The sequence below is a fragment of the Rhinolophus hipposideros genome, assembly GCF_964194185.1.
Source record: "Rhinolophus hipposideros genome assembly, chromosome: 4".
NCBI lineage: Eukaryota > Metazoa > Chordata > Mammalia > Chiroptera > Rhinolophidae > Rhinolophus > Rhinolophus hipposideros.
This window is the reverse complement of record NC_138050.1, coordinates 65139335-65156127: the sequence shown is the minus strand read 5'-3', so window position 1 is coordinate 65156127 and position 16793 is coordinate 65139335. Positions and strand designations below refer to the sequence as shown.

The 16793-nt window shown below is 34.0% G+C and overlaps 1 protein-coding gene across 1 annotated transcript in view; it reads right to left on the bottom strand.

Annotated features, from left to right (window-relative positions):
* UGGT2 (UDP-glucose glycoprotein glucosyltransferase 2) overlaps positions 1-16793 on the bottom strand; it is a 147788-nt gene that overhangs the window by 100598 nt on the left and 30397 nt on the right. The window contains exons 6-10 of the mRNA XM_081047050.1: positions 16025-16121; positions 13373-13445; positions 9523-9623; positions 5283-5382; positions 3283-3343 (exon numbers count right to left, since the gene is read on the bottom strand). Coding sequence (XP_080903176.1) covers positions 3283-3343; positions 5283-5382; positions 9523-9623; positions 13373-13445; positions 16025-16121 — 432 coding nt within the window. The remainder of the gene's footprint in view (positions 1-3282; positions 3344-5282; positions 5383-9522; positions 9624-13372; positions 13446-16024; positions 16122-16793) is intronic.

Sequence of the window (16793 nt, the reverse complement as noted above, 5' to 3'; positions counted from 1 at the left end):
TCAACTCCACCCTTGGAGCATGGAAGCAGCCACAGATAACAAACAAATGGGCATGACTACGTTCCTATAAAACTTTTATTTATTAAAACAGGTAGCAGGTCAGATTTGGCCTACAGGTGGGCAGTACAGTAGTTTGCCCACCCCAATCTAGTGATGGGAATCTGATGATAGGTCCAAGACACAAATACTTGAATATTTTTATTCTGCAATATGTGATATTAAAGTTCTAATCTACAACGATTACTAATCTACATTTTATATTGTGTATGACTATGTTTATGTGCACGCGCACACTTAGAATTTGATAGCTGGCACATTCCTATTCTTTGATATCCCAGGACTCGAAACTTTGGTGTATGTATAAATATTTGGAGATCACTCTAAATTCATGAAGGTTTCCATTAAAGTAGTGTTTCAATGCTCTATGTCTTTTCTTTTCATTCATTAACTATTTCTCGAGTGCCTGCTGTACGCTAGAAATAACTCTAGACACTAGAGCAGTAACAAAAGTGAAAAAAGCAATGTTCTTGCCAGTTCGGCATATGTAGTTAAGATCATGGTGAGGGAGACAGATCTACTGTAAGTCATAGTCTTGCTACTTACTAGTGATAAGATTTGGGCAAATTTATTTAGCTTCCATTAGTCTCAGTTTCCTCATTTGTAAAATAGAGTACTTATATCTCACTGATTTGTTATAAAGTTTAAACGTAACATATACCTGTGTCTAGTCACATATACAGTACTCATAAATGAAGCTTTTATAACTACTATTATCAGGACGGGCAAATTTGTTTAGGAGTAAAAACCATTTTAAAACAGTGCACTTCAATGGCATCACATGATAAGTGACCTAATCTGGAAAGGCAGATGAAGCAACTAACTTGACGAGATTCGGAGAAGGCTTCACGGAGGTAAATTTTTCTTATGCTTATCACTCACCATGACAGGCAAATTACATACAGAGAAGGGAGAAGGAGGAACTAAGTTTGTAACAGGAGGGACAATATTTCCATTGGATTTATGCAAAATACTAGCAAGAAAGTAAACCCTGACTTGAGAAGATTCATAGGTAAAATACTGATTTGTCTTTAGCCACTACGCACCTTTCTATCAAATAGTTAACTTATTCTAAGAAATCTATAGTCTAACTTCAAAGTCTACCGGGAATTCATTGTCTGTTTTCCCAAAACTTACACTGCACCATCACACGGGTTGTTGTCTCAAGCTCCCAGCGCTTCATTTGTTTTAGGCATCTCGATGCTAAGTAGAACACATATTAAGCACACATAGCTATACTAAATGGCTAATTCTCTCAAGAATATTCATGCTAGGCACAATGCCTTGAACAGAGAAGATGCTCAAAAAGGCTAATACACTGAACGCAGTGAAGCTGACAGCTGAAATACTGCCATTCTATTGGAGACGGTACCACACATTTTTTCTCCGAGAGGTAGCCTCAAATCCTGGCAAATTGCCCTGACTGTATGATTTCCGGCAGCCTTTCTCAAATCAAGGGGGAAGAATTCAGTTTCCAGCAACATGATGAACCAGACAGCCCAAAATCTTCCCACTAAAAGCAAATATCAAAAATGCTAGATTAAAATATTAATAATGCCCTCGAAACGAATGGTTTAGCTTTTCAAAGTAAAGACTTCACCTAAGGGCAGAGAAGTAGTAGGAATAGGAGTCCAAGGATGTAAACGATTTTAGGTGGCCTGAAGCTTGGGTTTTCAAGCGTCAGTCTCAAAAGTCCTGGAAGCAAAGCCTTGGGCTCACCCAGGGCAGGGAGTAGGATCAGAAAGAGCCTTGTGCACACAAAGAAGTGCTACACTCACAGTGAAAGGTGACCTAGGGAAAAAACAATGCCCTGCAGAAACAGCACAGAAACTCATTGATTCCACCTTGGTTTTTTTTTTGTTTTTTTGTTTTTTGGTTTTTAGTGGAGGAAGAATAAATCTTCCATAAGAATTCCTTGCCTCTGTTTTATTCATATGGGTTTGAAGCTAGATTTCACACTATTTTTAAGGTCCAAAAAACATACACAAACTTTTTATTTAATGTGAAATAAGGTGGGAATACTCTTAGCCTTGGAGCAGAAATAAATACAAATCCCCAATAGAGAGATATGACTTCATTCAAAAAACAATGTATTGCAATGTATCCCTTTAACAACCAATGGAGCTGGCCCATTACCTGAAGCTAAACATTTCCAATTCACTGGATCTCAGGAGACTGATTGAGCTTTACAATGGTAAATTGGTTTATAAACATGTCTGGAGATCCCTAAGCTGAAACTATACACATTCTGAATTTAAAATTTGAAGTCAAATCAGATATAAATCTTAATATAAGAAGGTTTTTTATTCAGGATGTGAAAAAGAAGAGTCTAAAAATAGCTTACTGTCTCAGTGTGATAGGCACTGCTGGCACCATCTCTAACCCATGTCTCCTCTGCTTGCCTCAATTACTAGAAAAGTAACTTTTCTCCCCTCTCTTGCAGCTAGGAATACCCAGAGTACAAAATTTTGGCCAAAGAGATGGAAGTCAAAGTTGGTTGAAGTTTTCCGGGAAGGTTTTAGTGAGGATAAATGTGGTTGATACCATCTTCAACCTCCTTCTGCTTTGCATTCAGATAATGGAGCTGTGGCAGCCATTTTGCAACCATCAAAGGAGAAAAACCATGTATGTGGGTTTTATGTGAAAAAAATTAACTCCTACTGCTTGGGGCCCTGTGCATCTGGTACTGTATTACTTAAAGGCAAACTAGTCCTATGTAATAAAGCCACGCCATGTTCTAAGCACTTTACAAGTACTAAGACAATTAGCATCATTTGGGATCTTAAGGTAATTTAAGAAACCATTTGGCAGAATCTTAGCAAATTATCAAACAATTGTGTTCTACATGTTATAGGATTCTAGTAATGTTCCAGTCTAAACTTCATTTGGTCTTCATAAACTTTTAAGCAAAACTAATTATGAGAAACAGAATAATTAACTCATAGTCTTTGTTCTTTATCCTGTGAAAAAAATCATACTATGTGGACAATAGGTTTGGCACATAGGGTGAATGAGGAAGTAAACCGAATGTATGTCAGGAAAGATTGGCTAGAATCACAGACTGCATGCTATATAAAGTAGGTAATACAAAACTGGAAAAACCTGAACTGTTTTAGTAATCAAAATAATACAAATTAATAATGTTTTGTATGAAAATTGAAGATCCAAAGTCAGAAACAGTGATACTAGTGTAGTACATTTTTTAAAAAAGGAATTCAAACAAACCTTCTGATTTTCCTGTATTTCCTTCCTCAGATATTGATTTACAGCGATTCTGGTCAGAGATCTGGAAAAATAAATACTGACATAACTCACTGTTCCTTAAATGTTGAGGGCTAATCTATAATTCAATGTAATATAATACAGAGAAATTTTGTATGAAATTACCAATGTTGTCATGTGTGTCAGTGCAAACAGACAATTTTCAGAGTATTCATACATGAAGAATTTTGGTTAACCTGGGATCTTTACCAGAGTACATACGTTCTGCAATACTGATAATACTGACTTCACATATTCACTCTTGAAGAGCTTATAATGCCCTTCTAATTTAAAGACAGCAGAAATTTTAAAAATAAGTCTATTATTTGACTTGATCATTCCTAACAATGCTTAATTACATCTGTCAATTATGCATAGAAGAAAATGATTTAAAAATTAAGATTGCTAATGCAAAATTCTACTTTAACTAAAACTCAAAGAAAAAGGTGTATCTTAAAACAACCCATAATTAGTGTGTATTATTTCCTAAAATTTGGCAGTGTTTGAGAGAAATTACAACTGAAAATTTGATAATGCAAATTTTCCATTCATTTAGGAAACACTTTATTTCAAAAAACATTTACTGATTGTCTACCAAGTGGCTTTAGAGATATGCTCAGCTCTACAATTTAGCTATCAATCAGTGTTAGCATAGTTTGCAAATTTTCTTTAATGATCAACCATATTTTAAATCTAATGTTGTTAAAATTAGAGTTTAACAACAGAACCCCTGAATAGTACTGACTTACTGTCAAAGAGCAAACCCACTCACTGTCTTCTTAAAACTTAAAATTATTTTACTTTATTTGATGAGTAATTTCAAAAGCTACTGTTAATAAACAGCAGTGTGGCTAAACATATTTACATACATAGGCACATATTTCATATTTGTATTCTAGAATATAAATACTGACTTCTCAAATTCTTGACTGTTTAAAATTGGCTAAAAGAGTCTTATCAATATATTCATTCTTAATCTGTAAACAAGGTGACAAACCTCTCTACTTTCAGGGCACCATGGAAAGATTCTTGGTATCCTGTGGTCAACTAGGTACTATTTATTTATCTTACAAAGGTAAATAATATCTAGATTTAAGATTCAATAAGTTGGAAAAATATACAAAACAGGGTGTGAGACAAACAGAGGCCTAGCAATAATCCACTGCTTCAGAAGGAATGCTGAGAGCACAAGGACGCTCTCCAATTCCTCTCAAAAAAAACTACTGTTAATGCCTTTAATATAAACCAACTTATTTTACATTTTACTGGTTGCTTATAATTTTCTATTCTGTCATTCCTGACCCAAATACAAATGCATCCAAGTCTTATTTTGTCAATCCTTACAATACATGGTGACCTGTACTGTATGTATTGGTAACTTTTATATATGCAAATGTAATACCTGTTGAACTGGGAGATTTGTTCAACATAACATGTGTATTTCTGGAAGCAGTTCAATTAGATATCCTATTGGCAAAAAAGTCTTGCATAAAATATTCCATACAATTAAGACATTACTAATTATTTGGAATCTGAAAGGGCAAGAAGGTGATTTGGCCATCCTTTGGGCACAGATCTATTTAGAATAATACTTTTCATCATCCTCCACAGGGGACAAAAAAATACTCCCTTTTAATTTATTGCATAAACAAGTTTTTTTCTTGGATTATTATGTCCCACTGTTTATATTCAAATATATATATTTTAAATGAACTATTTTTTTCCTTTCCATTTGCCTCTAATCCAAGAGTTCTGTTTTGTAGTGTGTACACAAATATGTGCAAAAGCCAATATTCGGCTCTAGTAAAAAAACCAATATACATAATGAAAAAAGGCCCTTATTTCATAAACACTATATACACTAGAATTAACTGACATCATTATGTTAAATGAAAGCTATTTTCATAAAATTTATTTAATGGAAAGAGTTCTGGCTATAATCAAACAAATAAACTTTACTATACCTGGCTTTTATGGGGAAGTTCTGTGAAATATCTTTCATTAACTTTATGGCATCATAAATTGGAGTGGACATTATTTGAGAAGCTGCTTGAAAACTAAGATCTGGAAGGGAAAAAAACATCATTAAGGAATCTAGCATGCCAGACCTTTATAGACGTTTCCAAGTAATTTAAATAATTTACTCAAACCTTTTTGACATACCAGTATATTCATATATAGACATGTTAACATTCTTATATTTAGCATTTTCCCAAAGTTTTAAATGGAAAGCTATTACTTATTTCCAATTAAGGTAAGCTTTACACTTTTACAATTACCATTTAAAACGAAAGTACTTGTTTTCCACAAATTACAGAACAATTTCAGAAAGAGATATGAAAAGAAATGCTGATGCAAAGTTATTTTTCCTATATTTATATGAAATGAAACAGGCAAGAAAAAGCTTTGATAAAAAGAATGAGAGGAAGGGGAAAAAAACGTTTGAAGAGCCAATTCTGAAAAGAATTTTAAGAAAGACCCAAAATGTTTAACTCAGTAAATATGAAACATTCAATTTCTCTTTCAGTATTATTCTACCTTTATACTACAATAAAAAAAGAATCTTAAACTTAGCATTATTTTACCCGAAATGACAGTTCTACAGAAATAAAAATATGTGTGCTTACTTAATGACTTAGTCAGTCTCCAATATTTTAGAAGCCGAGTAAAACTTAAATATTCTCACCAAAAATAGTACCTGATACATACATAGGTGCTCAACAAACCAGTGATGAAAGAAAGAGTAAACGAACAGTAAAATAACAAATAAGATCCTTTTATGTTTCTTATTATTTTATTGCTATTAAAGGCATTTATAAGCAACGTAATTTTTAACTGGTGTTATATATTTAGAACGTCATTATCTTGATTGATACATATGTGTGTATATATATCAACTTACAAAACAGTACTTCTTTTGAGGAAAGTATGTGATCAAACGTTGTCTGACAGCATGTTGTCTGTACAGCATTTGGCTGTACAATGTTATACTCAAAAACAGTACAACATAGCAGTAAACAAAGAATTTAGGCTCTAAAATGAGACAAACCTGCTCATTTTAGGTATCCCTGAGTTGTGCTTTCTCAGTTTTGTGACCTTGGACTAATTATTGTATGTGTCCATTCCTTAGTTTTCTCATCTGGAAGAGTGGGATATCTACCTTAATATAAGGTGGATTTTTTTTTAATTAACGGAATAATGCATATAAAGAGCATACCCTGTTTCCTCGAAAATAAGACCTGGCAGGACAATCAGCTCTAATGCATCTTTTGGAGTAAAAATTAATATAAGATCTGGTCTTATTTTACTATAAGACCGGATATAATATGATATGATATAATATAATATAATAAATATGATATAATATTATATATTATAATACCAGATCTTATATAAGACTGGGTATTATATAATAATGTAATATAAGACGAGGTCTTATAGTAATTTTTGCTCCAAGAGATGCATTAGAGTTGATGGTCCAGCTAGGTCTTATTTTCGTGGAAACACGGTATTACTGTGCCAAACATACAGTACTAGCTAATATTTTTATCATCGTCAGTCACCATCATTATCGTAATCATGGACAACTATCTTTTTACCCAGGTTTGATACCACAACTAGTCTTTTAAAACTTTTTTATAACATGAATATAACTCTACTTTACATGACCCATTTTCTGCATGTAATTTATTTGAAAGTCTCTGAGAATTCACTTATGAAATCAGTGCAAATAATAAATAAAGGAATAAAATATTATCAGGCTCTACTAACATTTTTTGCTTTATTTCTAAACTGTTCCATACCTAGATTGCTATTTAAGTCCTACCCTTTGCCCCTGAAATCTAGATCCCCCTATTTAACTACCTTCTTGATTCTACCACTTGGATATTTCAAAAGCAGCATGTTTAATAAGAAATTTGTGACATTCTTGCCCCATCTTTGCCCCAGTCTGGTCCTCTTTTGTTTTCTCTTTGCAGCAAATGCCACCCACTACTGTCCATCCAGTTGGGCAAACCAGGACTCTCTCACACTGTTATCCAGCCTCTCACAAAGATCTTTGATGTTCTCTCTAAATAACCTACCCTCGAATTTATTCCAAACCCTCCTCAAATCTCAATTCAATCACCACTTCTAAAGGAAGCCTCCCTTTTCTGTTCCCCCTTCTCCCACCTCGCCCCACCCCACCAGTTCAGATCTTCCTGGCATATACCTTTATTTAATCTATGTAACTTTACTTTGCAGCACTTAAAATGGTAGTTTTTACATTGGTTCTTTATTTATATTTATCTAAGATCCTTTGAAGAAATGTGGTGCGTTTTAACTTGTCATTTTATTTTCAGAATCAAATGTTTTTCAAAATATTAGTTGCAACCCATTAGTGAAAGACTAATGAGTAGTTTTTTTTTCTCCTAATGAAATAGGGTAGAATTAAAGAAAGTTACTAAAATGTAGTAGACATACATACTGTGCGCTGAAGCTCTTTTTAGTTTTGAGCATATCTATGTATTCATACATTATACATTTGTGTATGGGCCTTGATATAAAGTATATTTTCTACTGTAGGTCTCAGCCAAAAATTATAAAAATTATAAAAGTATAAAACCATGGATGTAGGGACATGACTACATGTAGTCATTCAAAAACCAGTAGACATTCAATATATATTTGTTAGACCAATTAAAAAGAATGAAAAGGTATTGACCACTTCCTCTTGCTTGTAAACCTTTTTCCTTTAGCATCTATAATGCACTCTTCCATTTTTCATCATTCCACCAGGTCTTCTTCATGGCCTGCGCTGTCCCACGAGAATGAGCACCACAGCACCCCCATCATGCACCAATTTGGCAATTCTTCACTTTCAGTTAGCACTCCCTCCTTTTTCAAATCTCTATGCTATGATTTTCAACTTTAAGTCCTCTCTTTTTAGCTTAAGGACTTTATACTGACCCCATTACTGGCCCTTGTCATATGAATATGTCACAGTCACTTCAATTCATCTTTTTAACACCAGTCTCATTATTTCTGGGCCCCATATTCAACCCCAATACCTACTTACGTGTTTTATATCTCTCTATTCAGGCTCAAAGCTGAAAATCTGAAAGCCATCATCTTTGACTCCTATTTGCCCAATCCAGCCTTCCTTTCCTATGCCTAGTCACAGCTCAACCTCTCATTACACTATTCCAATGATGTCTTAATTACAGTTTCTGTTTCTAGTCCACTCAAATCTATCTTACACAGACACTAGGAGGGTTCATTAAAACTGAGCTGCCTCCGCATGTTCTCTGCTTACAAGCCTTCAAAAGCACCCTATCACTTACAATTTTCTAAAGTATAGGTCCCTTGGAGAACATTTCGAAGGAGAAGATGGTAGATTGGTGCTTGTCTACAGCTGGAGGAGTTGGGGGAAAATGGGGAGTGACTAATGGATATGTTACTTTCTTTCTGGGGTGATGAAAATACTCTAAAATTGACTGTGGTGACAGTTAAAGAACTCTGAAAATATACTAAAACCTACTGAATGGTACACTTTAAATGGGTAAATTATATAGTATGCCATTTATATCTCAATAAGCTGTTATATTTGAAAAAGTTGATCAGAGATGTGATGTTATTATGGATTACACAGGAAAATATGTCCTACCAATGACCTACTAAAAATTATAGGTAATAAAAAAGAAAATTATAAACTGAAAAGAACTTAAAATTCTAAATTAAATTATGGTCACAAAATATCTGCCTACTCCACAGATATTTGTCACCACAGAAACTATTCTAAGCTAATGGTAAACCACGCAATGGTCTATTAAAATCAAATTTTTACATAGAGGAAAACTAAGATTTAGTTCTGATTTCTCCTGACCTTCTAACTAGGATTTTTAATCAATGTTATAGTTTCCCTAAAATGTGATTTAATACTTCAGATGAATCTATTAAATCAGTGTATACTTTAAAAGTGATTAGTATTAAATAACTACACTTTATATAATTTTAAGGTTTATAAACATAAAAATATGTTTTGCTTGATGGATAATCTTTTAATTAAATATTTATTTCCACAAGAAGTAATACAATAATTTATATTATTCACATCATAGTAATTATTTTTGTTTATAAAAATAATTTATATCATGTTATATAAACTTTAACAAAACAGAGTTCAGTTATCAAAATGCTGTGTTAATGTAGACCAAAATACTATACCTTGTAGTTCCCAGACTTTTAAAGGCATCATTTCTTTGTTACTCTCAATCAGGTATTTTTGGAATGCTGTCAGATTATCTCTAAGGTCTGAATATCTTTCTCTGCATTAGAATATTAAGTAATGTTAATTATCATCACCTACTACAAATGATACAAGTAGTAATATTTTTGAAATTATCTCCTCCAAATAATTAGACGCAAATTAATTGTTCATCATTAAGATAATAAATCATGATGCAACTATATGTGCACAACTTAAAAATAAATAATGGAGGTATATACGAGGTCTGACAATTAAGTTTGTGAACTTGCTACCAAGCGCTTACATTGGCAGCACTGTACAAACATCTCGGTAACGTTTCATAACCTTGGTATATCAGTGTCTCACAGCTGTGTTCATATCGACATGTGGCGGTGTCTTGCTGAGTGGCATTCATTATTGCTGCGTGTTTTTGTGTGCCGTTGCGAGAATGTTTGAGCTTGAATTAAAGCAACGAACAAACATTACATTTCTTGTTAAACTTGACAAGAGTGGAAGTGAAATCAGGGACATGTTGGTCCAAGTTTATGGGGATAGTGCCATGAAGAAAACGGCAGTGTACGAAAGGGTTAAATGTTTTACTGAGGGTAAAGAACGCATCACTGATGAAGAGAGGTCAGGGTGGCCAGTAATGAGCAGAACTGATGAAAACATTGCAAAAATTCTTTAATTGTGTGTCAAAACCATTGGCTGACTCTGAGAAGCATAGCAGACCAAGTAAACACAGATAAACAGGAAAATCTTAACTGAAAATCTTGGCATGAGAAAGGTGTGTGCAAAAATGGTCTCCCGAAGAAGCTCAATGATGAACAAAAGCAACGGAGAGTTGAAGTTTGCCAATACCTTTTGGAAAGGCAAGATGTTGTTTTGGGCCATGTTATCACTGGTGATGAAACATGGGTGTACTGATATGACCCTGAAACAAAGCGTCAAAGTGCGCAATGGAAGTCAGCCAATTCTCCACAACCAAAAATGTTCTGTCAGTCCAAATCAAGAATAAAAGCGATGTTGCTAACCTTTTTTGATATCAGAGGGATTATTCATTATGAATTTGTACCAACTGGACAGTTAACCAAGTTTACTATTGGGAAGTGCTGAAAAGGCTGTGTGAAAAAGTTAAAAACGACCTGAACTTGTCGCCAATTCATGGCTCTTGCATCACGACAATGCACCAACTCACATGACACTGTCTGTGAGGGAGTTTTTAGCCAGTAAACAAGTAACTGTATTGGAATATCCTCCCTACTCAACTGATGCCCCTTAATGACTTCTTTCTTTACCTGAAGATAAAGGAAATATTGAAAGGAAGACATTTTGATGACATTCAGGACATCAAGGGATAATAAGACTCTGATGGCCATTCCAGAAAAAGAGTTCCAAAATTGCTTTGAAGGGTGACCTAGGCACTGGCATCAGTGCATAGCTTCCCAAGGGGAGTACTTTGAAGGTGACCATAGATATTCAGCAATGAGGTATGTAGCATTTTTTCTAGGATGAGTTCGCAAACTTAATTGTCAGACCCTGTATGTCTACTTTTTTCAATATATAAAATAAAGCAAAACAAAACCTGGAAGGATGTTTTCTCAATTGTTAACCTTACCTATAAGGGACCCAAGGGTGGGGACAGAATTATTAGTTTTTATGTTATATACTTTTTGTTTTATTATTATATAAATTACAAGTACTGCCTTTATAATTTAAAATGAAAACAATTTTATAAGGAAAGACATTAATGCTTCCTATGCAGTCTTAGAGTTTACTCTATTTCTGAAAAGTTCCATGTTTGAAACATAGAAATTTAAGATAATTTTGCCAAACGTTAAACACATCTAGGTATCCTTAGAAAGTGCCAAATAAAAATATAGTATGACATTTTACTATACATATGATCTAAAGTGTAATCTTTCTTCTGTGTTTCATGAAATCAAGGCATGGTGACATTTCAGATTTAAATATTCTTTTTAAAATAACTTTAGCTATCATCACAACTTATAAAACACATTTTCAGCAGTAAAAAGAAATGAAAATTTTTAAACATGAAATGAAAAATAAATATACAGGACATATACAGAAACACATTAATCTTATAGATAATAAATACACTACAGTGTCAATATCTCACAATTTGATTATAACGTGGGACCACAGTTTGAAAATGAATCAAGACTGACTATGACTGTTCTTATAGTGAAAAAAGCAATAAAACTTCTGAGAAGTTCACTACAAATTATATTAACCCTTCATTTCTCAAAATTTTAAGATACAGAGTAATATTAAGTTTATAAGAGCTAACATATTGTTTTTCATACTTAATCACAATCTTAATGATATAAGTTAAAGCAAAGGCTTTTTTGTTTGTTTTCTTTTGCCCAATTCAATTGAGTAGCTGTGTAAGAACTAACTTTGAGTATTTCTTCTTTTAAAAAACTAATATCCCAGGGTTCCAAAGGCTTTTTGGAGGATGCACAATTTATTCCCATAAACCATTATGTTTAAAAAAGAACTATGGATTCCAAAATGTTGAGACAAAGCTGAAAATGGAGAATAAAAATGTACTGTTATCTACTAAATAAATAGTTCACTTAGAATAAATCTGTTTTGCCAGATGTATTAACTTTTAAGGCCACTGGTAAACTCTAGGCCAATATACTTTAGAAATATAACTCAGTCGTCTCTATGAATTAGCAGTCTCCAAAAATGTTCCTCTCACTCTATAGTTATCTGTTCACCAGCAGTGTCCTAAGTTTCCTTTATAAATACTTGTAATACTAAACAAGTACTAAAGACATTATAAAATAGTCTTTTTCTTTTAATTAATTTTGCCTTTATATTGGAATCACAAACTTTCCCTTCTTGTGAATAAGAGAAAGCACACATAAAACTACAACAATCCCCATTCATGAATATTCAGAGAGCACTCACCATCCTATTCCTTGTCTTCAATCGGTGATGCAAGAAAAAAAGGGGGGGGGGCACAACTTTAATTTTTGGAAAATTACTTACATGTGGCTATGAAATGAAAACCAAACGTTAAAAGGTTTTTAAGATGGTAATCTGTGGCACAGAAATTTAGATAAATAAGTATTTTCTCTTCTTTTGAGGAATAAAAATTTTGATTTCTTTTATGCTAAGGAGGAGGGAGGGGGGTGATAGATGAGGGTAAACAGGATCAAATATATGGTGATGGAAGGAGAACTGACTCTGGGTGATGAACACACAATGTGATATATAGATAATGTATTACAGAATTGTACACTTGAAACCTATGTAACTTGACTAACCATTGTCACCCCAATAAACTTTAATTAAAACAAAAAATCCAATATTAACCATGATTTTTGTAACCCATTACATCTATAAAAGATTCTATAACGTTTTTTTTTTGTTTTTTTTTTGCCAGAGATAACTGATCATTTTCAATTCCTATTTTTTCTATACATACTCATAATGTCAAATTAGTGATTATTTTTCAATTTTGTGTTTTGCATTACCTGTGTGTTACTTTTATCATAAATAAAAACAATTACATGCATTTTTTAAAAATGTGAAACATATGCAAACACAGTATATTGTATTATCGTATTTTGCAGTGCATAATATGCACTTTTTTGCCAAAATTTGTGAGGGAAACATAAGGATGTGCATTTGTGAGTTAGTGCATGCAGGTAGTACTAATTCCGTTTCCCTGAAAGTTTGGGCCAAAAACGTGGCTGCGCATTATACACAGGAGTACATTATACATGGCAAAATATGGTGATACTTTTAAAAACAAGTTTAAGAGTATAGTAATACATTTCATTTCAGACTTACTTTAGTTTCCCGAAGAGAAATCCTTGAACTTCATTTGTTTCAGTCTCATCTTCTACAGTACTATTAGTCATGGCTATATTTTGGAAACAAAAACAAAATAAAACAAAAACATTTTCAGCCTGGGAAAGAAATATGTAATCAAATATTAGATGGACTGAAAATGAAATTCCACTTGTTTTGCCTTCATAAATTAGCTTAATGATACATGCATGTACACATGGCTGTATTTTTGAGTTTTTTTTAGTGGGCTTGATTATTAAATATCTAATCATAAGAACTGTTCTACAGATTATTTCAAAGGGCCTGCAAGAAATCTTGGGTGTAGATCCTAAACCAGGCAAGAGACCCAAATGCTAACAAATACAGGAATTCTTGTATATTTCTGACGCCTTTAAAGATAATCAAGAAATCTTTAGAAAGACACCAAAACTCATGGTCTCAAAGAATAAAGATGTAATATTTTATATTCATTTTCTCTTCCCCTTCCATTCTCCTTTACTTACCAAATAATTAGAATACACAGTGTAGTAAGTGGTAGGTGTGAAGAGTACTTGGGATTATACAACTTTGTGACCTCTTACAGCACGGGGGTTGCTCTCTAGCACAGTGTCCAGAGCGCATCAAGTACATTTCTCCCTTCTTACTCTTCTGAAGGTCTGGATCTCTCGGAATACAACTAGAAACCCTCCACGCTTTGATCTAGCCTTTCTTTTTTTCTCATTCATTCATCAGGCAAACATTTGTTGACAGCCTACTATGATGCCTGATGCCAGCCGGGATAAACACCAGAAAGAGACACAAAAGACACAAACTCCACTTGCTGGAAAAGGAGACAAAAGACAATTTTAATAAAGTGTGTAAAACTCTTCTGAAAGAAAGCACAGAATATATTGGATATAGAAAAGGGACAACCATCCTCTTGACAAAGCAGGAAGATGGGCAGCCATCTGAGAGATACTGACTGATGTATGTATCTTAAAAGTTGAGTAGGCCTTAGATGAAAATGGAAGAGATGGGAGAAAGGAGCAGGGTTTCGGGCAGAAAGAATAGCATATGCCAAGGGACAAAGCACCCTACAGAGGTCACAGAGGCTTGCCATGGAGCCAAACATGGAGGTATCCTGCGAACAGAACGTACTTCTGTCCAACAGCTTCGTGTGACAGGACCGGAGGGTACAAATGAGAAAGGCCTGAGCGGGAGTGGTAAGACAGAAAGAAGCCAGAGTGTGAGCAGCTTTCTTTGCTATGCTATGTTGCTTACATTGAGGAGGGAGGTTCCAGGGAGCTACGAAGTGATTTTAACCAGTGGGGTCACAAAGTCAGATTTTCTGCAGAAGAAATTCAATCTAAAAGCATGGTGGAGAATAGACTGGTTAATGCATTTTTGGGGGTCAGATCAAGCGCACTGAAGACCAAAGATGAGAAAGAAGGCCAGTCAGAAGGCTGGTCCACGTACACAGAGGAAAAAGAGAACTAAAGGAGTGGCAACAAGAATGGAGAGAAGATATGTGCCAAACATGTAAAAGGGTGACGACAGCATTTAGTGTGTGATTCATAATATAGATAGTACATGTGATTACCTGACTTTCTAAAGAAAATTCTACAAGCCCAAGGATAGCTAGAAAATGCCTTATGTTACTATTGTGACTATTAAATAAGATACTAAGTTATAAAGCATAGTAAACCTATATAAGCTACGTAGAAATTAATGAAATCTGGACATTGTTATTTCCACTATACTTTTCCAGTAACTCTTTAACTGACAAGATTTAAATCATAGTAATATGGATCTTTACTTGAAGCGCATTCAGTAGGAGTGGCCAGAGCTAAGTCTGTGGTCAGGGCAGGGCCCCCAGGACAAGCACTATTTCCTGAATAGAAAAACAAAGTGGAAGCAGAAGCCACATCTCAGAGCACATAAAAGAATGAAGTTAAACTCTTAATCAAGAATCAGGTATAAATACATTTCTGATGAACCAGGTAGTAAACGATTTCCATAAGTATCTGAAACTTTAGTTTTTTGCTCTCTACAGTCCTTTATCTAGAGCACGCATTTAGTAAACAGAACTACAGGCAGACCTGTTTGTTGATCAAAAATAATCAATCTACTTCATCTAAACAATTCATAGGCCTCTCCTATCCTACTTCAAAAAAGGAAAAAACCCTATCATCCTAGCTTCACTGTAAATAATTCAAAACAAAGGTTCCTAAGGTAGTGCTACCAATGAGTTTCCGGTTTACTGAGATCCTAATCCCCCCTGATCCCTTAGACATCTCTTCCTCACCCCCACCCCAGGGGTCAGGGGTGGCTGAGCTCCTGGGCCAGTCACCAAGATCCATAAGGAGCTTCATCTATTGCCTCCGTGGACCTTATATTATCATTTTTAAATATGTTGCTAGGAATGGTTGGTAAACCATTGGGTATAAGTCAAATAATACACTATTTCCAATTTTTAAAGAAGTTTTTGAGAACACAATATTAAATATATTATTTCCAGTTTAAAATTAATTTCCAGACTAAGGAGAAATATGTCCACCCCGTCTCCTGCCTCAAATTAACATGAGTAGAATTACAGTCATGAAATGTTTTGACAAACAAAAGTACGTAAACCTCCAATTTTTAGTTCTACTCAGTTACAGAGAGAAAACTTACTTTTAACTTGGGTATCATCCAGTGCTTTGTATTCTGTACTCTTAATTGCTAGCTCCACACCATAGCCAGATAAGTACATTTTCTGTGAGGCTGGTTTCTGTTCAAACACATTGATTTAAAAAAAAAAAGGGAAACTATTTAGTCAAACATCTGCTTTTCAATTCAGTATAGCTGGGTATTAGGATATTAGAGTAAATTACTAATAATGAATTTTTACAATCACTGTGAAAATTAGTTAGGGGATACTTATACTTTTTCTAGATAGTCTACAAGGAACCAGAATTTGATTGATGACCCCTTCTCTACTTTCTAAAAACTCTGCCATGACTCTACTGTTTTAATTACTCTTTCATAATGAAAAAATATCCGATCGTTTTTTGTTATACCATGGTAATTTTCACATCTCTCCCATGAGTTAATTAACCAAGAATACAACACAATCAAGTTTCAGCAGAACTGTACTACTTTCGGGAATTACACAAGATTTGCTAAATCTGCAAATGCTATTCATTTGCTAGCTGTCTAGACGTAGGACAACTAAAGTATTGCCAAAAGCATATATTGGAAAGTAAAGGTAAAAAAAAACACACAACTCCGTGTCTTGATGAAATTAATTAAATTTTTTCCCCATGTTTCTCAATGATTAAAACATGCCAAACGCCATAAATTAACATCTATTCTTGCAATGAGGGGCAACAATTGCCTAAAACTGGCTGTTTGAAGTATTTATTATAAGAATTTTGGCACCTCATTTACCCTTTCTATAAAG